A 26,783-nucleotide genomic window follows, 5' to 3' on the forward strand; every position below is an offset into this window, starting at 1 on the left:
AGCAGTGTGGCTTGGCAGGGTTGTGTTTCAGAGGACTCATAGCGCTCGACCTTCGCCTCTCCCGAGTCCATACTGGAGTTGCAGCGATGGGACAAGACTGTAACTAACAATTGGATATCACAAAATTGGGGAGAAAAAGGGAGAAAAAGTACAAATATATATATATAATTTGCACAGCCATTGAAGAGGACTGGGACAACAGCCTGATCAACTCTATGCGAATGAGATGGGTCGTACTGTATGAAGCAAATGGTGGTCACACCAGATACTGACTGGTTTCCTAATCCACGCCCCCTACCTTATCTGTGACCAACAGATGCATTCCCAGTCATGTGAAATCCATAGATTAGGGCCTAATGAATGTAATTAAATTGACTGATTTCCATGTTGCGCTTACATTTCTGTTCAGTGTACTATGCTAATACCAGCCTCAACCTCATGTATCCTTATCCAGATACTTTATATTTTTATTTATTTTTGTTTGACCTTTATTTAACGAGGCAAGTCAGTTAAGAACCCATTCTTATTTACAATGACGGCCTACGCTGGGCAAATTGTTACGCCGCCCTACGTGACTTCCAATCACGCCGGTTGTGATTCAGCCTGGAATCGAACCAGGGTGTCTGTAGTGTCCCATAGGATTTGTCTAGAGTAAAGAAACGTGTCCTTACAGTGGACATCCATTGGGAAGCAGTATGTTTACAGTGTAAATACAGGGCCTGTAGAAAGTCAACAACCCCTTGGATTTCTTTAAAAAAAAAAAAATGTTTTACAAAGTGGGATTAAAATGGATTTAATTGTGAAAAAATAAATAATTGTCAACGATTTACACAAAATACTCTGTAATGTCAAATTGGAAGAAAAATTCAAAAAAAGAATTGAAGATGAACAAAACTTAAAACACTAATATAACTTGATTAGATAAGTATTCACCCCCTGGGTCAATCCATGTTAGAATCACCTCTGGCAGTGATTACAGAGGTGAGTCGTCTTGGGTAAGTCTCACAAGAGCTTTGAACACCTGTATTGTGCAATATTTGGCCATTATTCTTTCAAAATTCTTCAAACTTTGTCAAGGTGTTAGGGATCATGGCTAGAGAGCAATTTTTCAAATTGGCCCAAAAATGTCAAGCATAATTAATTCAAAACTGTAATTTGGCCACTCAAGAACATTCTGTATTCTTGGTAAGCAACTCGTGTTGTAGGTTATTGGCCTGCTGAAAGGTGAAATCCTCTCCCAGTATCAAGTGTAAACCGAATGTGAATGTGTGTGTGAGTGTGTGTGTGTTGCTAAGCATTGTCTGTGTGGGTTTATGAAGAAGCCTAATAGCATGCTTGTGGTTTGTTGTGTAACAGAAAATTATTATATAATACGATGTTGAGGAGATTTAGACATCTAAAATGGTCCCAGTTGCCAGGAAAACACAATCATACTGTAAGAGTATGTTGTTAATTCTATAAAACCTAGAGAAGTGTACATTCTAAAATGAAAGGTTATGCAGTCTATTTAGTACAATCCTCTGGGATTTTGCCTGTGTTTAGCTCCATCCCGTTTCTTTTCATCCTGAAAAACTCCCCAGTCTTTTCCGATGTAAAGCATACCCATAACATGATGCAGCCACCACCATGCTTGAGAATAAAAAGGCAGTTACTCACTCATGTATTGTGTTGAATTTGCCCTAAAACGTAAGGCTTTGCATTTAGGCCAAAAAGTGTATTCCTTTGCCGTGTTTTTTTTTTTCTTCAGTATTACTTTAGTGCCTTGTTGCATACAGAGGCACGTTTTGGAAGACTTGTCGTATTATTTGTATGATTATTATTTTCACTCTGCCATTTAGGTCATTATTGTGGAGTCACTACCATGTTGTTGATCCATCCTCAGTTTTCTCCCATTTCTCCCATCTTCTCTGTAGCTGTTTTAAAAATTACCAATGGCCTCATGGTGGACATCCTTAAAGCAGTTTCCTTCCTGTCCTGCAAGCTCAGTTCAGTAAGGGACGACTGCATTTTTTGATATGTCTGGGTGGTTTAATAAATCATCCACAGCATCGTTATTAACTTGACCATGCTTAAAGATATATTCAATGAGCTGATTTGTTATTGTTACACATCTACCAATCACTGCCCTTCTTTATGAGGCTTTCGATAAGCTCCCTGGTCTTCGTAGTTTAATCTGTGCTTGAAATTCAATACTTCACTGGAGGTGCCTTACAGATGTTGAACATATGGGGGACAGAGGAAGGGGTTGTCATTCAGAAATCATGTCCATATAATGTATTATGTGATTTGTTAAGCCACATTAGGCTTGTTTAAACAACCAGGGTAAATACTTATGCGACAACTATATATTTTTTTTATAAATAAAATGAACAAATGTGCAATGCACTTTCCAAACGGTGAAAGGCAGCAAAACGCAACATAGCGTCTAAGTCTGTCCGAAAAGCCACACGAAGAAGAAAGATTTGTCAGTTTTTCTTTGACTTTTCTCTGGTGTTATGCAGTTGACGACAGTGTGAAGTTCCCGGGGTGTTTTTATGACGAGCGGAACGGAAATCCAGACTGCCCTGTACGACACCGTCGGCGGCCTTTACGACCGGACCGGAGTCCTGAGGAATGAGGACGTGTCCAGGGCTGAGTAGAGTGGCTAGTTAGGACACACATTCCTCTGGATATTGAACTGTACTAGCTATGTCTTCTGGGATGACTGGACAGACACCGTAAGTTACACTTTTTTTTTTTATTTAGTACCATTTACTTTTATATTTTGAATAAGTTACGGACGCAAGAACACGTATTTTTTTATTTTAGCTTCGTGCTAACATGTTAGCTACCTACCTTAGTACAGTAACGTTAGCGGAGGTTGCTGGTTTTACAGCTAGCTAGATAACGTTTTTATTCCACTGTATGAAAGTACAATCGTAATAACTAGAATATTTCGTAAAGGTTTATCCGAAATTGATGACCAAGCCACAGTCGTATATTCATGTTTTTAACCATAGCAGTAAAGTTGATCCGTGCTAACGTTGCTAGAAAACGGTATGCTAATTGAGCTAACGTTAGTTAGCAACACCGGTTTCTGGCTAAGTACAATTGTGTAACGTCGTTTAACTAGACACCAAACATATCGCTAGTTAGTGGAGGGTCAAGAAAGCGGTCTCTCTAAAGTTGTGGTTACCTGCTGATACTACCCTCCAAGATAAATGATTTGTAGAGGAACAGGCCAGAACAGTTTTCAAGAGAATGCCGAGGCCTACTAACTCTACGAACACTGATGTTGGCAGGCATCGCATTCGCGACTAGTGTTACGCTAACTAGCTTGCAAATACAAACTAGCCCTCGAACCCGGCCCTACAAAATTATCTTCAGTTAAAATGAAATGATAGGCACCCCCAAACTGTTGGATAAGATATCTAATCTCAATATGGAGCGCGTCCCAGTTTAGTTTTAGTTTCAAGCCACTTTATGTTGAATTGTCTAATTTCTCTCCATCATATTGGATCCAGGTGCCTAACCAATAGCAGCAGATGGGATCAGCCTGCTCAGCCCAAAACGAGGGTAGACGTCATGCAAGGCTTCGCTTCCTCTGTCCAGACTTGCACATCGGCCACTACGACCCCTCAATCAGCCCAGCACCCTGTAGCTGGCCCCATGGTGCCCCAGACACTGCAGGGGGAGATGCCAGCAGCACAGGGGGGAGGTGTGGAGATGGCTGCTGCAATGGCTGCTAAGATCAATGCTATGCTGATGGCCAAGGGGAAACTGATGGTTCCTCCACCACTACCTGGCAAGGTGAGAGTGAAAGGGTTAATGTAACTCTCTCATGGTCCTGAGGAATCACGGTTGCAGGCATTTAATCCAGCCCTAAGGGTCACCTGGCCAGTCATAAGAGGCTCAAGCCACAGACTAGAATGGTTTCCTTCGGTGGTGCAACTTGTCTCTGAGAACAGGGAGAGTGATGATTGTCATTGTTTTCAACCACATAATATAATGTAGCCATGTCCCATAGCTGGAGGTAATAGAAGGTGAGGCCAGTTGAGACCATGTGACCTTCACTGATACCCACCTCCTAGACTAACACAGCAGAGAGAACCACCCTGGTCTACAGACACACCACGGTTACTGCTGCTGCTCACAACACTCTAGGCAGTCTCTCTGACTCAGTTAGTCCTTCTGCACACTGTGAGTCCCTGGCCTTTGTTCCAGCTCAGTACTAACAAACCTGATTCAACCAAATAGGTGCTTTAGTAGGATCTAAAGCCTGAACCCTGGGTGGCTTCCCGGGAGGGTTAAACAGTGACCTAACTGCATGCTATTGAATGACTAAAATGACTTTAGTTATTTAGTGTTTGTATGTGGACTCATATGAAACGTGTCGCCCACAGATCCCTCTGTGTATGTCGGCTGCCACTAGTGGAGACGAGACTGTGGTGACGGAGGTGGATATCAACGATGTGCCCATCAACAGCAGAAACCTGCTCACCAAAGGGAAAACACAGGAAGAGGTAAAAAGAAAAGGGCTGAGTTTAGTTTTCATCTCTCCTTGATTCTTCTCCAGCATCGTTCCACTTGGCGGCTCCTTCTTAAAATGCATTTGGGACGGACCTTGGACCTTTCCTCCTATAGGAATGAACAGGGGGTGGATACCATCGCCCGGCCTAAATCACAACCCTTTCTGTATAATACATATCTAATATATTCTATTTAGAAGACATTTTATGTATTCGTGGCCCCAACTAATACTGAAAAGTTTCTCTCTTTTTGTTTCAGATCCGCCAGTTCAGCGGTGCAGTCGTCTCGACCAGGGGCCACTACATGACCAGTGCAGAGAAGTCCCATGGAAAGGGAGTGTATGTATGCAGTTGGTGTTACTGTGTGTATCTGTAGTTGACTCGGACCACGTGGATTTCTAACCGACTCTTCTCATTTAGAGAAAGGCCTTTGTATTTACACGTCCAGGGGAAGAGCCAAGAGGAGGTCAATAGTAAGTAGACTTTCTATCACCCTCCCGTCTACAGTGGCATTAGATACTTTATTGTCCTCAGATCCTGTACATTACACAACCTAGTGGAGACCACACATCTCAGAGGATGACCATGGGTTGATGTGGTTGACTGGCTGTTGTTTTTCTCACTAGATTATCCCCCATAGACCCCCTTGTCTATCTATTCCCTGTGTTGTTTTACAGAGGGGCAGTGCTGAGGATAAAGTCCTCATAGACCTCTTGTCTATCTATTTCCTGTGTTGTTTTAGAGGCAGTGCTGAGGATAAAGGAGATCATCTCTGAGGATGTGTTGAGGACAGCTGCAGCGTTAGGATCCCAGCTGAGACCCGTCATACCCCCCCTGCCTCTCTACCCCCAGCCCCCTCGCCCCATGACTGCCCCACATCCACACCTACCCAGGATGCCTAGTGTCAACCCTCCTGTGCCACATGGACACCGGCCCGCCGCGCCACACCAAGGGGTAGATACAGCGGTCCCTGGTCCTCACAGAATTTTCCCCTGAAAGGTTTTTAAGAAATCCTGCTTGGACGATTCCCTCCCTCCTTATTCCCTCCCAACTCTGGGAATCCTCTAACTGGGATTTCTAAAAACACAGGAACTTTGGGTTTTCACAATTTTGCAGCGCGGAAATGTGTTTTTCAGTTTGCAATCTGGCCCATGTCCCATAGCTGGAGGTAATGAAGGTGAGGCCAGTTGAGACCATGTGACCTTCACTGATACCCACCTCCTAGAGTAACACAGCAGAGAGAACCACCCTGGTCTACAGACACACCACGGTTACTGCTGCTGCTCACAACACTGTTCTCTAGCTAGTCATTTAGTTGGATTAAAAGGTTAGCAGTTCAGACATTGACCAGCTCCCTACTCTAACTGCTTCCTGTTGTCCATAAGATGAAGTATGTTTTGTAATGTGGTGGTTGGAACTATGTGTTGACCTGACCCAGGATTATCCAAATGTAACTGTCATCTCTCCCCGTCAAGAGTTTTGTGCACGTCAAGATTTTTGTGGGTCTGGACCAGTCCCTCCCCTCGTTCAATGTGAACGAGAAGGTGGAGGGTCCTGCAGGGATGTACCTGGGACACATCCAGACAGAGACGGGAGCCAGAGTGTTCCTCAGGGGGAAAGGCTCGGGGTACATAGAGCAGGCCTCACGACGGGAGTCCTTCGAACCACTCTACGTCTACATCAGGTAACAGTGATTTTACTTCCGGGTCAAACACCTTTATTTCTCCAGCCTATAAGGGCTCAGCAGACCCTGGCTCAGCCTATAAGGGCTCAACAGACCCTGGCTCAGCCTATAAGGGCTCAGCAGACCCTGGTTCGGCCTATAAGGGCTCAGCAGACCCTGGTTCGGCCTATAAGGGCTCAGCAGACCCTGATATTAGAATTTTCATTGAAGAGGGGGGTGGACTCATCAATATACACCAACCTGTGATGAGTACAAAAGCCATGTGAACTATTTGGAGGTTAAAGAAGGTGAAACTATTGAAGTGTGTAGTTGTCACTGATACCCACCTCCTATAGGAAACAGTAGAGTGAACCACCTGACCTACAGACACGGGTCTACGGTGCTCTGCACCTACTGACATCCTGAACCAGGACAGACTGAACCGTGGAATTCTCTACAACTCACTCGTATGCATTCAGAAGACTGCTCGCCACACGTTGGCTAGCTATCAGTCCTGCTGCTCTCTCCTAGATGTTTGGTGAACCGTATGTTTGTCTCGTAGGGTCTGAAGTAGTTTCTTTCCTCTTGTAGTTGTTCCCTGCTGTGGTGGTGGTGGTGGGTTGTTGTTGTCGGTTTCTTCCCATTTCAACACTGTTGTCTTTTCTTGTAGCCATCCCTACTCCACGGGGCTGGAAGCTGCCAAGAAACTCACAGAGAGCCTGTTGGAAACTGTAAGTCAGCACAGTGTTTCCTCCCAGATGACTTGTTGGTTATTACTGCACTGTCGGAACTAGAAGCACAAGCATTTCACTACACTCGCATTAACATCTGCTAACCATGTGTATGTGACCAATAACATCTACTAACCATGTGTATGTGACCAATAACATCTGCTAACCATGTGTATGTGACCAATAACATCTACTAACCATGTGTATGTGACCAATACCATCTGCTAACCATGTGTATGTGACCAATACCATCTGCTAACCATGTGTATGTGACCAATAACATCTGCTAACCATGTGTATTTGACCAATAACATTTGGTTTGATACACAGCAAGGGAAGCAGACAGTGTAGATGGGAGCGTATGCTAAACGACTCCAATGTACATGATCACGGGGCGGCAGGGTAGCCTAGTGGTTAGAGCGTTGGACTAGTAACCGGAAGGTTGCAAGTTCAAACCCCCGAGCTGACAAGGTACAAATCTGTCGTTCTGCCCCTGAACAGGCAGTTAACCCACTGTTCCCCGGTAGGCCGTTGAAAATAAGAATTTGTTCTTAACTGACTTGTCTAGTTAAATAAAGGTAAAATAACAAATAAAAATTTGAAGTGGGTCGTGTTCATTAGCCACCGAACAGAACTGACTGAAACGAGGAGGGACAACCTGGACTCATTTTCTGTTGTAAAGATGTTTTTGGAAAAAAAGTTTTCAGTTTGCGTGCCCTAATGAACACGCCCCACGATGGAGGTTAAAGAAGGTGAAACTATTGAAGTGTGTAGTTGTCACTGATACCTACCTCCTATAGGAAACAGTAGAGTGAACCACCTGACCTACAGACACGGGTCTACGGTGTTCTGCACCTACTCACATCCTGAACCAGGACAGACTGAACCGTTGAATTCTCTACCATGCTCTACAACTCACTCTGCGTGTTTTTTTAAACCATGCATGTTTTGGGATTAAAAGTTATTGATATACTTGCTTGTCTGAGACTTATTTCACAGGATTTCTTCCTCTGCTTATTACTCTCTAAACATTATTCACTTCCCTTTTGTAAAGAGTTCAGTGTTGTCACCCTGTTCCCTGTGTGTCTGTCGTCCAGGTGAGAGCTGAACATAGCCGCATGGTGTCCATCTACACAGCCACCGGCTCCACCCAACGTAAGTCTCCCCCTCTCTCTCTCTCTCACACACCAGAACTAACACGCAGTAACTAAAATACCACAGTCATAGAACCAGGGTCCGTTTTCATAAAGAGCCTCTGAGTACTGAGCGCTAATCTAGGGTCAGTTTGGGATTTGAATGGACAGGGGGGGGGGGCCCTGATCCTAGATCAGCATTCTTACTCCAAGACATTTTATGAATATGGGCCCGGGAGTTTTCCTGATCAGGTGAAATAACTAGCCAGGCCCAGGAGTTTACCTGATCAGGTGAAATAACTAGCCAGGCCCGGGAGTTTACCTGATCAGGTGAATTAACTAGCCAGGCCCAGGAGTTTACCTGATCCGGTGAAATAACTAGCCAGGCCCGGGAGTTTACCTGATCAGGTGAAATAACTAGCCAGGCCCGGGAGTTTACCTGATCAGGTGAAATAACTAGCCAGGCCCGGGAGTTTACCTGATCAGGTGAAATAACTAGCCAGGCCCGGGAGTTTACCTGATCAGGTGAAATAACTAGCCAGGCCCGGGAGTTTACCTGATCAGGTGAAATAACTAGCCAGGCCCAGGAGTTTACCTGAGGTGAAATAACTAGCCTGATCAGGTGAAATAACTAGCCAGGCCCAGGAGTTTACCTGATCGGGTGAAATAACTAGCCAGGCCCAGGAGTTTACCTGATCGGGTGAAATAACTAGCCAGGCCCAGGAGTTTACCTGATCGGGTGAAATAACTAGCCAGGCCCAGGAGTTTACCTGATCGGGTGAAATAACTAGCCAGGCCCAGGAGTTTACCTGATCAGGTGAAATAACTAGCCAGGCCCAGGAGTTTACCTGATCAGGTGAAATAACTAGCCAGGCCCAGGAGTTTACCTGATCAGGTGAAATAACTAGCCAGGCCCAGGAGTTTACCTGATCAGGTGAAATAACTAGCCAGGCCCAGGAGTTTACCTGACCAGGTGAAGTGGACAGGGAAACTCCATGTCCAACTCAAATGACTTGAATATTATAGAATGACCAGAATGTTTCCGTTCCCGTAAATCACTTCCTGTGTTTGCTTAAACCACGGACACAACTAGCCACTGTGGTAAATGAATCTCTTTGTCTCTAGTGGCACAACAACAACAAACAGAACAGTCAGACAGACAACAACCCTGTCTGTGAATGACGATCTCTTCCAATCACATCCATTAACCCTGATCTCCTATACTTCCCTTTCAGCATACCCAGCTCATGGATACCCAGCTAATAGCTCTTACTCTAGCCAGGGCTGGTACAGCAGTGGTTACCCAGGGTGTAACGGGCTGTCTGGGGGCTATGCTGCCTCTACCAGCTACCCCACACCGCCAGGACCCTCTGGCTATTGGACTAGTGCTGCTAGTGGTCAGCCCAGTCAATCTAACCTGTCGACAAACCCTCCATCTTCTCAGGCTATGGTTCAGTATCCTGTCTGTCCCAGGAAGACACACCCATACCTATTACAGGTACGTAGTGGCTAGGAAACCATACCTCGACCTAGTACAGGTACGTAGTGGCTAGGAAACCATACCTCAACCTATTACAGGTATGTAGTGGCTAGGAAACCATACCTCGGCCTATTACAGGTATGTAGTGGCTAGGAAACCATACCTCGACCTATTACAGGTTCGTAGTGGCTAGGAAACCAGTACCTCGGCCTATTACAGGTTCGTAGTGGCTAGGAAACCAGTACCTCGGCCTAGTAGTTCGTAGTGGCTAGGAAACCAGTACCTCGGCCTAGTAGGTCGTGGTGGCTAGGAAACCAGTACCTCGGCCTAGTAGGTCGTGGTGGCTAGGAAACCAGTACCTCGGCCTAGTAGGTCGTGGTGGCTAGGAAACCAGTACCTCGGCCTAGTAGGTCGTGGTGGCTAGGAAACCAGTACCTCGGCCTAGTAGGTCGTGGTGGCTAGGAAACCAGTACCTCGGCCTAGTAGGTCGTGGTGGCTAGGAAACCAGTACCTCGGCCTAGTAGGTCGTGGTGGCTAGGAAACCAGTACCTCGGCCTATTACAGGTACGTAGTGGCTAGGAAACCAGTACCTCGGCCTAGTAGGTCGTGGTGGCTAGGAAACCAGTACCTCGGCCTAGTAGGTCGTGGTGGCTAGGAAACCAGTACCTCGGCCTAGTAGGTCGTGGTGGCTAGGAAACCAGTACCTCGGCCTAGTAGGTCGTGGTGGCTAGGAAACCAGTACCTCGGCCTAGTAGGTCGTGGTGGCTAGGAAACCAGTACCTCGGCCTAGTAGGTCGTGGTGGCTAGGAAACCAGTACCTCGGCCTAGTAGGTCGTGGTGGCTACCAGTACCTCGGCCTAGTAGGTCGTGGTGGCTAGGAAACCAGTACCTCGGCCTAGTAGGTTGTGGTGGCTAGGAAACCAGTACCTCGGCCTAGTAGGTCGTGGTGGCTAGGAAACCAGTACCTCGGCCTAGTAGGTCGTGGTGGCTAGGAAACCAGTACCTCGGCCTAGTAGGTCGTGGTGGCTAGGAAACCAGTACCTCGGCCTAGTAGGTCGTGGTGGCTAGGAAACCAGTACAGGTATGTATTGACAGGAACATGGGTGGATTGTCCAAATAGGATTCAGGACAGGGATCAGTTGTTTAGGACAGACAACACCATGACACTCATAAGAAAGCCACAAAAAAAAAGTTTTCTCAACTGAAAATTGAAGTCACGACTTCAGTTTAGAAAATGTCTATCAGTTTCATTAGTTAATAGCAGCCAGGAGATTCAGTTGTACACCATTATAAGGACTGACCAGATGTATTGATGAGAGACACCATTATAAGGACTAACCAGATGTATTGATGAGGGACACCATTATAATGACTAACCAGATGTATTGATGAAGTTGTACACCATTTTAAGGACTGACCAGATGTATTGATGAGGGACACCGTTTTAAGGACTGACCAGATGTATTGATGAGAGACACAATTTTAAGGACTGACCAGATGTATTGATGAGGGACACCATTATAAGGACTGACCAGATGTATTGATGAGGGACAACATTTTAAGGACTAACCAGATGTATTGATGAGGGACACCGTTTTAAGGACTGACCAGATGTATTGATGAGGGACACCATTTTAAGGACTGACCAGATGTATTGATGAGGGACACCATTATAAGGACTAACCAGATGTATTGATGAGGGACACCATTATAATGACTAACCAGATGTATTGATGAGGGACACCATTATAATGACTAACCAGATGTATTGATGAGGGACACCGTTTTAAGGACTGACCAGATGTATTGATGAGGGACACAATTTTAAGGACTGACCAGATGTATTGATGAGAGACACCATTTTAAGGACTGACCAGATGTATTCATGAGGGACATCATTATAAGGGCAGGACTGACCAGGTGTATTGATGAGGGACATCATTATAAGGGCAGGACTGACCAGGTGTATTGATGAGGGACACCATTTTAAGGACTAACCAGATGTATTGAGGAAGTTTTACACCATTTTAAGGGCAGGACTGACCAGGTGTATTGATGGCCCAGGGATTAGACTAACTGTTGTTTGGGTTTGACCTTGGTGTCTCAGGACCCTGGGTGCAGTGACCCAACTGACCAGACGGAGACAGACCTGTCGTCATCCAGCTCCCCTCAGACAGGGACAGGAAGTCCTAAACGGCGCTTTCAGGAAAAGACTGAGGATGAGCGGGCCTCTCAGGTGAGACGGAGATAAAACTGCTGAAATATGCGAGAGAATGATTTTCAAGAGAAGGGCTTGTCAACTGAATAACAATCAATAAAGGCCGTCCCCAACCCAGAGGTGTTAGCTCAGCGGTGACTCTTTAAGTGCAGGAAGTGGTTTGTTTTTGTTGTTTTTAGGAATTCAAACTGTGCTCAGTGGTCTTCTGCTAACAGTCCTACCGGTCTCTCTCCCTCTCAGCCTGCCAGCCGCTCACCTGAGGCCCCGGTGAGAGAGAAGTCTCCTCCTCTACCTCCAGCTCAGAGAGAGGAAGAGTCGGGACAAGGAGCTGAAAGGTTTCGACATAGATCTCCTGCTCTAAATCTCTTAACAATGTTTCTGGTTTTGTTTTGCCCCTGAATGTTGCAGCCACCGGGGTCGTGTTCAAAAGGGCACAACGGAATAAAAGGGAACCATTGTTTCTTGTTACACGTTCAGACCAGTTTTGGGTTGTTTTCGTACATTTTGCTCCTACTGAACACAGCCCTAAATGAAGCCTCTGATGTTTCTCCACCTGGTTCCTTTGTCTCTGTCTGTAGGATGTTGATGCCACCTCCTGGCCCTGTGGCACGAAAGAGACCCAGGGAGACAGCAGTACCAGAGGTCTCACCCAGTCTACCACCCAGAACCCTCGGCCCTGTGGCACACAAGAGACCCAGGGAGACAGCAGTACCAGAGGTCCCACCCAGTCTACCACCCAGCACCCTCGGCCCTGTGGCACACAAGAGACCCAGGGAGACAGCAGTACCAGAGGTCCCACCCAGTCTACCACCCAGCGCCCCTGCATCACAGGGTACGCTTCTTACTGGGAACACACTTCACTGTACTTGATGCCTGAATGGGCAGACTTTTTGACCATGATGAAGTTGAGTGGTGTTTTCAAAGATGTCTTCTCCCCTCAGTAGTGGAGTAATGGAGACGATCTGTTCCAGCTCCTCTGTGATTGGCTGAGCCGTGCTAACCGTCACTTCCTGTATGTGTTCTTTTGTCTTCCCCTTGTTCTCTCTCCACATGTCTCCTGGACCTGCTGCTACCTAACATGGGGTCTATCTCATCTGGTGTCTGTGTGATCCCTCTGCTCTGACTGGCTGTGGATCAATCCAACCAACTCAAACATGGGCTGGGCTCCTCTTGTTTTGCCCTCTCTCTGTCTCTCTCTCTCTCTGTGTTGCTCTCTTGCTGTCCGTCTTTGTTTTCTACAGATTGTCCTCAGGAGGTGAAGAAGACGAAGGTAGTGGAGAAGCCTTCGTGCCTAGTACCCTACGGTGGGGACTCTTCTGATGAGGGAGAGGACTCCTAGCAGTAAGACTCTAACTCATACGCCCACTACCCTTCACTAATCCCATCAGCCCCACCCTACAGTGTCCTCATTCCACTTAGATGCTGGGTTGCAGTGTTCAGCCCAAGTCTAGCTTTGCTCTGCTATTACCGTCATCGACTACTGGACATTGGACAGAGCGTCGCATGGCTACGGCCCCCCCCCAAAAAATAAAGCTACTTTATGTTACTATAATTATTAAACCGTTTTCATTTGAAAAGGTCATTTTTATTTCAATTCTGAAAAAGCATATGTAGTTGTCCATCCACGACCGAGCCTGCTCTACGACAGAGCCTGCAGTACACAAATTCACTGATTTTATTACTGTTATATTGTGTATAATGGAAAATGGTGTGAATCTGTTCCCATGGAATACATTAATAAATGGATTTGGAAACAACATTCATCTTGTTTCATGTTGTGGTAGTCAGTCAAACCCTGGTCTAAACCACTGATATACATGGTTTTTATTCAGATATGGTTGTTAACCCACTTACACAAAGGGGTCATAAACATGTTTTTGTTGTATCATTTTGGGCTACCATGCAGTGTTGTCCAGAGGGTTAGAATAACAATCAGATAAAGACGTTTCCATGGACACACCTGTACATCATGGTAGGTAAAGATGTTTCCATGGACACACCTGTACATCATGGTAGGTAAAGATGTTTCCATGGACACACCTGTACATCATGGTAGGTAAAGACGTTTCCATGGACACCTGTACATCATGGTCGGTAAACTCAGACCAAGTGGACGTACCCCGGTGCCTCTACCCCAGTGCGAACAGTGAGCGCACCGGGGTTGTCCAGAGCGAAGCAGGGATGAACATAGCGTTGGAAGCTACAGTAGAAGGTGTAGAGGTGTTGTTCTAGCTCCACGTTGAAGAAGGACAGGATCCCTCTCTCATAGTTCAGACTGAGCCCTATCCTCACAGGGTTCACCGTTATCCGGATGTCTGGGCTCCAGCCGCTGTGGAGGAACTCGTACTTGTGTCTGGAGAGGGGAGACCGAATGGAGGAGAGGGGAGACAGAATGGAGGAGAGGGGGCGGCAGAATGGAGGAGAGGAAGAATGGAAGTAATGTCATTTAGAAAATGATGGTTCTGTGACTTGTTACACATCATACTTCTATATACACTCGGTGGCCAGTTTATTAGGTACACCGCCACGTTCACCAAAATGGTTCTCTCCTACAGACAGTGAGTCACGTGGCCATGGCTTGCTATATAAATCAGGCAGACGCATTGTTACTGTTCGATTCAATGTTAGAATGGGCAAAACGAGTGACCTATGCGACTGAGCGTGGTGTGATCGTTGGTTCCCAGGCACGCCAGATCCAGTAGCTCAGAAACAGCCTCCTGGACTGCGGCCGTCCTGTGAGCGAAAACAACCAGTTGATGAGAGAGGTCGAAGGAGAATGGGAAGAATGGTGCAAGCTAACAGGCGGGCCACAAACAGACAGAACGGCATCTTGGAACACACAACCCGTTGGTCCTTGTCATGGACGGGCTGTTGCAGCAGACGACCACACCGGGTTCCACTCCTATCAGCTAAAAACCAGAAGCAGCGGCTCCAGTGGGCAGGTGATCACAGGACAGTTGAGGAGTGGACAAACATTGCCTGGTCCAACGAATCCCAGTTCCTGTTGTGTCATGCTGATGGCAGAGTCAGGATCTGGCGGTGTACTGGTGTGGGGAACACATTAGGTCCCTTGATACCAATTGAGCACCATACCCCGAATAATTCAGACTGTTCTGGGGGCAAAGGGTCCGACCTGGTACCAGATGGGTGGTACCTAATAAACTGGCCACTGAGTGTACAGGATATAGAAGAAGAAGAATGTGACAGGAAGTCGTACTTGCGTCTGGATGGAGATGGAATGGAAGAGAGGGGAGGAAGGGGGAGACTGATGTCATTAAGACCATACAATGTTATGTGACTTACACTTAACTCATTCATAACATGTAGCCTACAGACATGGTATGTCGGTGTTGTGATAACATAAGTAACGATACAATAATTTTCAGCAGACGCTTTATAGCGACATAAATGTAAAAGATTTCTGGAAGGTTTTCCCGGATACAGATTAGACCCGTCCTGGACAAAACATCATTACCAATTGAGAATCTCCCTTGAACATAACCTTTTAGCCCAGGCCTAGTCTTCATCTCTGTCAGGGAAACAAACCCTTAGGCTTCCTGGTCCCAGATCAACGCTATGAAACCCGGACCAATAATGTCACAGTAAATTACTACATGAGACCCTTGATGCAGGAATCAAATGGTGTTGTACCGGTAGCTTACACTAACAGAACCATGGGGAGACAGTATGTACATCCCCAACCCAACACGGTATCTTAAACTAACAGTACCATGGGGAGACAGTATGTACATCCCCAACCCAACACGGTATCTTAAACTAACAGAACCATGGGGAGACAGCATGTACATCCTCAACCCAACACTAACAGTACCATGGGGAGACAGTATGTACATCCTCAACCCAACACTAACAGAACCATGGGGAGACAGTATGTACATCCTCAACCCAACACTAACAGTACCATGGGGAGACAGTATGTACATCCTCAACCCAACACGGTATCTTAAACTAACAGTACCATGGGGAGACAGTATGTACATCCTCAACCCAACACGGTATCTTAAACTAACAGTACCATGGGGAGACAGTATGTACATCCTCAACCCAACACGGTATCTTAAACTAACAGTACCATGGGGAGACAGCATGTACATCCTCAACCCAACACTAACAGTACCATGGGGAGACAGCATGTACATCCCCAACCCAACACTAACAGAACCATGGGGAGACAGTATGTACATCCTCAACCCAACACTAACAGTACCATGGGGAGACAGCATGTACATCCTCAACCCAACACTAACAGTACCATGGGGAGACAGTATGTACACCCCCAACCCAACACTAACAGAACCATGGGGAGACAGTATGTACACCCCCAACCCAACACTAACAGTACCATGGGGAGACAGTATGTACATCCTCAACCCAACACGGTATCTTAAACTAACAGTACCATGGGGAGACAGTATGTACACCCTCAACCCAACACGGTATCTTAAACTAACAGTACCATGGGGAGACAGTACACCCTCAACCCAACACTAACAGTACCATGGGGAGACAGTATGTACATCCTCAACCCAACACTAACAGAACCATGGGGAGACAGAATGTACATCCTCAACCCAACACTAACAGTACCATGGGGAGACAGTATGTACATCCTCAACCCAACACTAACAGTACCATGGGGAGACAGTATGTACATCCTCAACCCAACACTAACAGTACCATGGGGAGACAGTATGTACATCCTCAACCCAACACTAACAGAACCATGGGGAGACAGTATGTACATCCTCAACCCAACACTAACAGTACCATGGGGAGACAGTATGTACACCCCCAACCCAACACTAACAGTACCATGGGGAGACAGTATGTACATCCCCAACCCAACACTAACAGTACCATGGGGAGACAGTATGTACATCCCCAACCCAACACGGTATCTTAAACTAACAGTACCATGGGGAGACAGCATGTACATCCCCAACCCAACACGGTAGCTTACACTAACAGAACCATGGGGAGACAGTATGTACATCCTCAACCCAACACTAACAGTACCATGGGGAGACAGTATGTACATCCTCAACCCAACACGGTAGCTTACACTAACAGAACCATTAGGAGACAGTATGTACACCCCCAACCCAACACTAACAGTACCATGGGGAGACAGTATGTACATCCCCAACCCAACACTAACAGTACCATGGGGAGACAGTATGTACATCCCCAACCCAACACGGTATCTTAAACTAACAGTACCATGGGGAGACAGTATGTACACCCTCAACCCAACACTGTCACTGGGCCAAATAAAACCCTTTTACTGCCAAAGAGATGATTAGCAGGGGATATGAGAAGTGTGTATTGTCAGGTTCTGCGTAGGCAGTAGGTGCTCTCTCTCTCTCTCTCCCTTCTCTCTCTCCTCTCTCTCACACACACTTTGAGGTGGTGGTGTTTCATGTTGAGACGTCTCAGTGAATGATCTCCTAGTAAAGAGACAGTTCCACAGTCCTGTTTAGTGCCAAGAATAGTAGAGTTGCTATGGCAACAGCAGCTATAAGGTAACGATATTCTATGGGCTTTTTCACAGGAATAAAAAACAACTTGACTTGTCACTTCTGCCTCAGAAAAGGTTTAGGAGGCGAAATGTGAGAAGAAGCGAGCCAAGCGCTTCAGGAAGGGGAGAGATATATTTTAACGACCAAAAATCTCCTTGGCTGGCCTACTTTTCAGACCGTGTGTGGTAATGGTGGACCCTGTGGGAAGACAAGCATACATTTCCCTCTGGGAAGCCATGCAGTGGTAGTGGTGAGTCAGCTGAATTTAAAACACCGCCAGGAGTCAGCCCTCTAGAACAGTGTTTTACCAACTCCCAGTCTGTCCAGGGGTCAGCTGAATTTAAAACACTGCCAGGAGTCAGCCCTCTAGAACAGTGTTTTACCAACTCCCAGTCTGTCCAGGAGTCAGCTGAATTTAAAACACCGCCAGGAGTCAGCCCTCTAGAACAGTGTTTTACCAACTCTCAGTCTGTCCAGTAGTCAGCCCTCTAGAACAGTGTTTTAACAACTCCCAGTCTGTCCAGGAGTCAGCCCTCTAGAACAGTGTTTAACAACTCCCAGTCTATCCAGGAGTCAGCCCTCTAGAACAGTGTTTAACAACTCCCAGTCTATCCAGGAGTCAGCCCTCTAGAACAGTGTTTACCAACTCCCAGTCTGTCCAGTAGTCAGCCCTCTAGAACAGTGTTTACCAACTCCCAGTCTGTCCAATAGTCAGCTGAATTGAAAACACCCCCAGGAGTCAGCCCTCTAGAACAGTGTTTACCAACTCCCAGTCTGTCCAATAGTCAGCTGAATTTAAAACACCGCCAGTAGTCAGCCCTCTAGAACAGTGTTTACCAACTCCCAGCCTGTCCAGTAGTCGGCTGAATTTAAAACACTGCCAGTAGTCAGCCCTCTAGAACAGTGTTTACCAACTCCCAGTCTGTCCAGTAGTCAGCTGAATTTAAAACACCGCCAGGAGTCAGCCCTCTAGAACAGTGTTTACCAACTCCCAGTCTGTCCAGTAGTCAGCTGAATTTAAAACACCGCCAGGAGTCAGCCCTCGCCGGATTCAACTATCAACTTCTTCTCTGGATGTCCACTAGGTCATTCAGATGGGATTGTGTGGAGCTAAAACAAACAATCGTAAAACTGACTATCCTACCGATCCTTGACTTCGGCGATGTCATTTACAAAATAGCCTCCAACACTCTACTCAGCAAATTGGATGCAGTCTTTCACAGTGCCATCCATTTTGTCACCAAAGCCGCCCCATATACTACCCACCACTGCAACCTGTATGCTTTCATTGGCTGGCCCTCGCTTCATATTCGTCGCCAAACCCACTGGCTCCAGGTCATCTATAAGTCTTTACTAGGTAAAGCCCCACCTTATTTCAGCTCACTGATCTCCATAGCAGCACCCACCCGTAGCATGCGCTCCAGCAGGTATATTTCACTGGTCACCCCCAAAGCCAACACCTCCTTTGACCGCCTTTCCTTCCAGTTCTTTGCTGCCAATGACTGGAACGAATTGCAAAAATCACTGAAGCTGGAGTCTTATATCTCCCTCTCTAACTTTAAGAGTCAGCTGTCAGAGCAGCTCACAGATCATTGCACCTGTACATAGCCCATAACCTCCATAATCTTACTTCATTTGCACACACTGTATATATACTTTTTCTATTGTGTTAATGACTGTATGTTTGTTTTATTCCATGTGTAACTCTGTGGTGGTGTTTGTGTCGCACTGCTTTGCTTTATCTTGGCCAGGTCGCAGTTATGAATGAGAACTTGTTCTCAACTGGCCTACCTGGTTAAATAAAGGTGAAATAAATTAATACAAATTACAACAGGTTGAGAATCGCTTGTGTAACCTATCAAAGCAGTCCGTTACCTGGAGGGAGGACAGGTTGGTTCCTTCCTGGTAACAGTTAGTGATAGCTAGGTTAGAGGGATAGGTCAGTGTTAGGGATTCTCACCTGGACGGGTTGGTTCCTTCCCGGTAACAGTTAGTGATAGCTAGGTTAGAGGGATAGGTCAGTGTTAGGGATTCTCACCTGGACGGGTTGGTTCCTTCCCGGTAACAGTTAGTGATAGCTAGGTTAGAGGGTTAGGTCAGTGTTAGGGATTCTCACCTGGACGGGTTGGTTCCTTCCCGGTAACAGTTAGTGATAGCTAGGTTAGAGGGTTAGGTTAGCGTTAGGGATTCTCACTCGGATGGGTTGAGTTTAGGGTTGAACAGGGATGTGGACATTAAGCTGGGGTTAGGGACCATGCACCAGGACGTGTTGGCTCCTCCCAGGTAAGAATTAGTGATAGGTTAGGGGTCAAGGAAGGTTATGGGTTAAAGTTTCTCACCTGGATGGGGTGAGGACATGTCTCATGCACCAGGACGTGTTGGCTCCTCCCAGGTAAGAATTAGTGATAGGTTAGGGGTCAAGGAAGGTTATGGGTTAAAGTTTCTCACCTGGATGGGGTGAGGACATGTCTCATGCACCAGGACGTGTTGGCTCCTCCCAGGTAAGAATTAGTGATAGGTTAGGGGTCAAGGAAGGTTATGGGTTAAGGTTTCTCACCTGGATGGGGTGAGGACATGTCTCATGCACCAGGACATGTTGGCTCCTCCCAGGTAAGAATTAGTGATAGGTTAGGGGTCAAGGAAGGTTATGGGTTAAGGTTTCTCACCTGGATGGGGTGAGGACATGTCTCATGCACCAGGACATGTTGGCTCCTCCCAGGTAAGAATGAGTGATAGGTTAGGGGTCAAGGAAGGTTATGGGTTAAGGTTTCTCACCTGGATGGGGTGAGGACATGTCTCATGCACCAGGACGTGTTGGCTCCTCCCAGGTAAGAATTAGTGATAGGTTAGGGGTCAGGTAAGGTTATGGGTTAAGGTTTCTCACCTGGATGGCGTGAGGACATGTCTCATGCACCAGGACGTGTTGGCTCCTCCCAGGTAGGAGTTTCTCTGAGTATCTTCATAGGCCACTCCAATCCTGTACTCTGTGTCCTCGTCCAGTTCCACCTCCCAGTAATGTCTGCCTCTCACAGGGATCAGGTCCCCTAACACAGCTACACACCTGGACCAAACACACAGGCATACAATATACACTATCAGAGGGAGGAGACACACCTGGACCAAACACACACGCATACAATATACACTATCAGAGGGAGGCGACACCTACACACACCTACACAGCTACACACCTGGACCAAACACACAGGCATACAATATACACTATCAGAGAGAGGAGACACACCTGGACCAAACACACACGCATACAATATACACTATCAGAGGGAGGAGACACAGCTGGACCAAACACACACGCATACAATATACACTATCAGAGGGAGGAGACACAGCTGGACCAAACACACACGCATACAATATACACTATCAGAGGGAGGAGACACAGCTACACACCTGGACCAAACACACACGCATGCAATACACACTATCAGAGGGAGGAGACACAGCTACACACAACACAAATCTACACACACCTACACAGTACACACTCCTACACACAACTACACACAGCACAAATCTACACACACACAGTACACACACCTACACACAGCACAAATCTACACACACCTACACAGTACACACTCCTACACACAACACAAATCTACACACACAAGGTACACACTCCTACACACAACTACACACAGCACAAATCTACACACACACAGTACACACCACACTATCACGGAATGAGTACACTCACATTTTCAGATGTTTCATTTTGAAAGCTACAGTAAATCTCCCATGTCATTAACAGATCTCTATTAGCTGAGGTGTTCAGCAGGTGTAAACCTGGTTGGTTTGTCTACCTGGCGAAGGTGTTGTCGTCGAAGGTCATGGCGGAGAGCGGGAGCTCCTCGTCTCCGTAGAACATGGAGAAGCCGTCCTCAGAGATGGACAGACAGGGGTGGGCTGTGTCCTGCAGCAGGTGGAAGATGGTTCCTACACACACAGTAACAACCTCACTGTCTGGCCTTGACAACTATAAAACACACAGTAACAACCTCACTGTCTGGCCTTGACAACTATAAAACACACAGTAACAACCTCACTGTCTGGCCTTGACAACTATAAAACACACAGTAACAACCTCACTGTCTGGCCTTGACAACTATAAAACACACAGTAACAACAACCTCACTGTCTGGCCTTGACAACTATAAAACACACAGTAACAACCTCACTGTCTGGCCTTGACAACTATAAAACACACAGTAACAACCTCACTGTCTGGTCTTGACAACTATAAAACACACAGTAACAACCTCACTGTCTGGCCTTGACAAGTATAAAACACACAGTAACAACCTCACTGTCTGGCCTTGACAACTATAAAACACACAGTAACAACCTCACTGTCTGGCCTTGACAACTATAAAACACACAGTAACAACCTCACTGTCTGGTCTTGTCAACTATAAAACACACAGTAACAACCTCACTGTCTGGCCTTGTCAACTATAAAACACACACAGTAACAACAACCTCACTGTCTGGCCTTGACAACTATAAAACACACAGTAACAACCTCACTGTCTGGCCTTGACAACTATAAAACACACAGTAACAACCTCACTGTCTGGTCTTGACATCTATAAAACACACAGTAACAACCTCACTGTCTGGTCTTGACAACTATAAAACACACAGTAACAACCTCACTGTCTGGCCTTGACAACTATAAAACACACACAGTAACAACCTCACTGTTTGGTCTTGACAACTATAAAACACACAGTAACAACCTCACTGTCTGGCCTTGACAACTATAAAACACACACAGTAACAACCTCACTGTCTGGTCTTGACAACTATAAAACACACAGTAACAACCTCACTGTCTGGTCTTGTCAACTATAAAACACACAGTAACAACCTCACTGTCTGGCCTTGACAACTATAAAACACACAGTAACAACCTCACTGTCTGGTCTTGTCAACTATAAAACACACAGTAACAACCTCACTGTCTGGCCTTGACAACTATAAAACACACACAGTAACAACAACCTCACTGTCTGGCCTTGACAACTATAAAACACACAGTAACAACCTCACTGTCTGGCCTTGACAACTATAAAACACACAGTAACAACCTCACTGTTTGGTCTTGACAACTATAAAGGTGCTATGAGACAGAATAATATTTGAACAACATCAACTAAACATACTACAGTATCAGGACATGGGGGTCTCTCCTCTCACCTGTAGTAGAGACAGTAAAACACTGAACTAAACATACTACAGTATCAGGACATGGGGGTCTCCTCTCACCTGTAGTAGAGACAGTAAAACACTGAACTAAACATACTACAGTGTCAGGACATGGGGGTCTCCTCTCACCTGTAGTAGAGACAGTAAAAGCCTGGCTCCTGTCACTGGGTCCTCCGATGTTGACAGCTCTGACGTAGATGAGGTACTGTCTTCCTGACTCCAGCTGGATCAGACTCTCACAGGTAGGAACAGCCACGATGGACCTGCAGGGAGAACCAATCACATTACAGACTCTCACAGGTAGGAACAGCCACGATGGACCTGCAGGGAGAACCAATCACATTACAGACTCTCACAGGTAGGAACAGCCACGATGGACCTGCAGGGAGAACCAATCACATTACAGACTCTCACAGGTAGGAACAGCCACGATGGACCTGCAGGGAGAACCAATCACATTACAGACCTGCAGGGAGAACCAATCACATTACAGACCTGCAGGGAGAACCAATCACATTACAGACCTGCAGGGAGAACCAATCACATTACAGACCTGCAGGGAGAACCAATCACATTACAGACCTGCAGGGAGAACCAATCACATTACAGACATGCAGGGAGAACCAATCACATTACAGACCTGCAGAGAGAGCCAATGGGGAGTAGAATTGATGTCAACTTTTTTTCAGTTTAGTCAATATAGGAAGTGAATTAAAATGTGCATTTTATATTGAAACTTCTGTGTGTGTGTTTATGTGTGAGTGTGTATGTGTGTGCTTGCAGGCGTATGGGGGTGTGAGAGTGCATGTGTGTGGGGGTGTGAGTGTGTGGGGGTGTGGGGGTGTGAGTGTGTATGTGTGTGGGGGGGTGAGTGTGCATGTGTGTGGGGGTGTGACTGTGTGGGGGTGTGAGAGTGCATGTGCGTTAATTCTTACTCAGTGACCCCACTCTGTCCATCAGTGCCTGTCTCAATCAGCTCTACGGTGTAGGAGTCGACTGGGTTGGTGTTTCCTGACTCCCAGCGAATCAGAGCGGCTTCCGGACAACTGCTACACTCCCTCTGTCTGATGACTGGTGGAGATGGGACTGGAGGGGGAGGAGAAGAGGGAGCGAGAGAGAGGGAGATACAGGGGGATTAAAGAGGTAGGGAGGGAGAGAGAGAGAGGGAGATACAGGGGGATTAAAGAGGTAGGGAGAGAGAGAGAGAGAGAGAGGGAGATACAGGGGGATTAAAGAGGTAGGGAGGGAGAGAGAGAGAGAGAGAGAGAGGGAGATACAGGGGGATTAAAGAGGTAGGGAGGGAGAGAGATACAGGGGGATTAAAGAGGTAGGGAGAGAGAGAGAGAGAGGGAGATACAGGGGGATTAAAGAGGTAGGGAGGGAGAGAGAGACAGGGGGATTAAAAAGGTAGGGAGAGAGAGAGATACAGGGGGATTAAAGAGGTAGGGAGAGAGAGAGAGAGATACAGGGGGATTAAAGAGGTAGGGAGAGAGAGAGAGAGAGAGATACAGGGGGATTAAAGAAGTAGGGAGAGAGATACAGGGGGATTAAAGAGGTAGGGAGAGAGATACAGGGGGATTAAAGAGGTAGGGAGAGAGATACAGGGGGATTAAAGAGGTAGGGAGAGAGATACAGGGGGATTAATGAGGTAGGGAGAGAGAGAGAGAGATACAGGGGGATTAAAGAGGTAGGGAGAGAGAGAGATACAGGGGGATTAAAGAGGTAGGGAGGGAGAGAGAGAGAGAGAGAGAGATACAGGGGGATTAAAGAGGTAGGGAGGGAGAGAGAGAGAGAGAGAGAGGGAGATACAGGGGGATTAAAGAGGTAGGGAGGGAGAGAGATACAGGGGGATTAAAGAGGTAGGGAGGGAGAGAGAGAGAGAGGGATATACAGGGGGATTAAAGAGGTAGGGAGGGAGAGAGAGACAGGGGGATTAAAAAGGTAGGGAGAGAGAGAGATACAGGGGGATTAAAGAGGTAGGGAGAGAGAGAGAGAGAGAGAGAGAGAGAGAGAGAGAGAGAGAGGGAGATACAGGGGGATTAAAGAGGTAGGGAGGGAGAGAGAGAGAGAGAGAGAGAGAGAGAGATACAGGGGGATTAAAGAGGTAGGTAGGGAGAGAGAGAGAGAGGGAGATACAGGGGGATTAAAGAGGTAGGGAGGGAGAGAGAGAGAGAGGGAGATACAGGGGGATTAAAGAGGTAGGGAGGGAGAGAGATACAGGGGGATTAAAGAGGTAGGGAGGGAGAGAGAGAGGGAGATACAGGGGGATTAAAGAGGTAGGGAGAGAGAGAGAGAGAGGGAGATACAGGGGGATTAAAGAGTTAGGGAGAGAGAGAGAGAGAGAGAGAGGGGGAGATACAGAGGGATTAAAGAGGTAGGGAGAGAGAGAGAGAGGGAGATACAGGGGGATTAAAGAGGTAGGGAGAGAGATAGAGAGAGGGAGATACAGGGGGATTAAAGAGGTAGGGAGGGAGAGAGATACAGGGGGATTAAAGAGGTAGGGAGGGAGAGAGAGAGAGAGAGAGAGGGAGATACAGGGGGATTAAAGAGGTAGGGAGAGAGAGAGAGATACAGGGGGATTAAAGAGGTAGGGAGAGAGAGAGATACAGGGGGATTAAAGAGGTAGGGAGGGAGAGAGAGAGAGAGAGAGGGAGATACAGGGGGATTAAAGAGGTAGGGAGAGAGAGAGAGAGATACAGGGGGATTAAAGAGGTAGGGAGAGAGAGAGATACAGGCGGATTAAAGAGGTAGGGAGGGAGAGAGATACAGGGGGATTAAAGAGGTAGGGAGAGAGAGAGAGAGATACAGGGGGATTAAAGAGGTAGGGAGAGAGAGAGATACAGGGGGATTAAAGAGGTAGGGAGGGAGAGAGAGCGAGAGAGATACAGGGGGATTAAAGAGGTAGGGAGGGAGAGAGAGAGAGAGAGAGAGAGGGAGATACAGGGGATTAAAGAGGTAGGGAGGGAGAGAGATACAGGGGGATTAAAGAGGTAGGGAGGGAGAGAGAGAGAGAGAGGGATATACAGGGGGATTAAAGAGGTAGGGAGGGAGAGAGAGACAGGGGGGGAAAAAAAGGTAGGGAGAGAGAGAGAGAGAGGGAGATACAGGGGGATTAAAGAGGTAGGGAGAGAGAGATACAGGGGGATTAAAGAGGTAGGGAGAGAGAGCGAGAGAGAGAGAGAGGGAGATACAGGGGGATTAAAGAGGTAGGGAGGGAGAGAGAGAGAGAGAGAGAGAGATACAGGGGGATTAAAGAGGTAATTAGGGAGAGAGAGAGAGAGGGAGATACAGGGGGATTAAAGAGGTAGGGAGGGAGAGAGAGAGAGAGGGAGATACAGGGGGATTAAAGAGGTAGGGAGGGAGAGAGATACAGGGGGATTAAAGAGGTAGGGAGGGAGAGAGAGAGGGAGATACAGGGGATTAAAGAGGTAGGGAGAGAGAGAGAGAGAGAGAGGGAGATACAGGGGGATTAAAGAGGTAGGGAGAGAGAGAGAGAGAGAGAGAGAGAGAGAGAGAGAGAGAGAGAGAGGGAGATACAGAGGGATTAAAGAGGTAGGGAGGGAGGGAGAGAGAGAGAGAGAGAGAGGGAGATACAGGGGGATTAAAGAGGTAGGAAGAGAGATAGAGAGAGGGAGATACAGGGGGATTAAAGAGGTAGGGAGGGAGAGAGATACAGGGGGATTAAAGAGGTAGGGAGAGAGAGAGATACAGGGGGATTAAAGAGGTAGGAAGGGGGAGAGAGAGCAGGAAAAAGAGGTGAGAGAGAGCAGGAAAAAGAGGTGAGAGAGCATAGTGCAGCCCATTGTATTCAGTTGTGCCTTGACACATTCCTATTGAAAGCCACTGTTAGTCAGTTTGAAAGAGGTGTTCCCTGTAACAGGTCCAGGGTTTTACCTGTCACGTAGACAGCCTTCTCACTGGCAGGGCTGATGCCTGTCGTATTGGTAGCTGTGACCCAGAACTCATACTGCACGTTAGGCAGCAGCTCTCCTACACTACAGTGGGTTTCCTTTACCTTCACATTAGACACTGAGGAGGAGAGAAACTCACTTCAATCATTTACAACAATGCATTATAAAGCCTTATTAAAGCCTTATACCTGTTGGTTTTAAGTAAAGTAACCATAGTCTCCCTCATAGGGGAATAGTTGATTAAATTAGATTAAATTAATCCTCTTAGAGAGAGATTGCACATTCCAAATAGTACACCCAATATATTATCTCTGTGTTGGTCCATAATGTCATGAAATATTCAACTGGAATGTCTGTCTATGTTATGTTC

The 26,783-nt window shown here is 46.8% G+C and overlaps 2 protein-coding genes across 8 annotated transcripts in view; one reads left to right on the forward strand and one right to left on the reverse strand.

Moving 5' to 3' along the window:
* Window positions 1–2,478: 2,478 nt before the first annotated feature.
* Window positions 2,479–13,492, forward strand: LOC139384805 (KH homology domain-containing protein 4-like). 2 transcript variants are annotated; one of them, XR_011628880.1, is made up of 14 exons: window positions 2,479–2,717; window positions 3,504–3,789; window positions 4,383–4,502; window positions 4,768–4,847; window positions 4,929–4,981; window positions 5,251–5,462; window positions 5,984–6,192; window positions 6,842–6,902; window positions 8,000–8,057; window positions 9,271–9,533; window positions 11,623–11,751; window positions 11,974–12,214; window positions 12,312–12,565; window positions 12,975–13,492. XR_011628880.1 is itself a non-coding variant. In XM_071129692.1 (14 exons), exons 1-14 carry the CDS (start codon window positions 2,689–2,691, stop codon window positions 13,070–13,072), a joined length of 1,947 nt encoding a protein of 648 aa, XP_070985793.1. In that variant the 5' UTR covers window positions 2,493–2,688; the 3' UTR covers window positions 13,073–13,492. The 2 variants fall into 2 exon arrangements, 1 of the variants encoding a protein (XP_070985793.1); XM_071129692.1 differs by having other exon boundaries at window positions 2,493–2,717; window positions 11,974–12,068.
* Window positions 13,457–26,783, reverse strand: part of LOC139384804 (fibronectin type III and SPRY domain-containing protein 2-like) — a 62,780-nt gene continuing 49,453 nt past the window's right edge. For 5 of the 6 annotated variants that reach the window (XM_071129688.1, XM_071129689.1, XM_071129691.1 and 2 more), the window contains 6 exons: window positions 26,397–26,531; window positions 23,438–23,588; window positions 22,632–22,765; window positions 21,098–21,230; window positions 20,158–20,334; window positions 13,458–14,086 (listed from right to left, as the gene is read on the reverse strand). In XM_071129688.1, coding sequence (XP_070985789.1) covers window positions 13,834–14,086; window positions 20,158–20,334; window positions 21,098–21,230; window positions 22,632–22,765; window positions 23,438–23,588; window positions 26,397–26,531 — 983 coding nt within the window. In that variant the 3' untranslated portion in view covers window positions 13,458–13,833. Of the gene's footprint in view, window positions 14,087–20,157; window positions 20,335–21,097; window positions 21,231–22,631; window positions 22,766–23,437; window positions 23,589–26,396; window positions 26,532–26,783 lie in introns of all 6 variants that reach the window. The other variant, XR_011628879.1, reaches the window with a different exon arrangement.

The sequence above is a fragment of the Oncorhynchus clarkii genome, chromosome 26 (genome assembly GCF_045791955.1).
Source record: "Oncorhynchus clarkii lewisi isolate Uvic-CL-2024 chromosome 26, UVic_Ocla_1.0, whole genome shotgun sequence".
Lineage (NCBI taxonomy): Eukaryota > Metazoa > Chordata > Actinopteri > Salmoniformes > Salmonidae > Oncorhynchus > Oncorhynchus clarkii.

Coding starts and splice junctions, on each gene's coding strand:
- LOC139384805 (XM_071129692.1), top strand. CDS start 2,689: ATGTCTTCTGGGATGACTGGACAGACACC. Junction 2,718..3,503: donor GGGATGACTGGACAGACACC/GTAAGTTACACT, acceptor TATTGGATCCAG/GTGCCTAACCAATAGCAGCA. Junction 3,790..4,382: donor CTCCACCACTACCTGGCAAG/GTGAGAGTGAAA, acceptor TGTCGCCCACAG/ATCCCTCTGTGTATGTCGGC.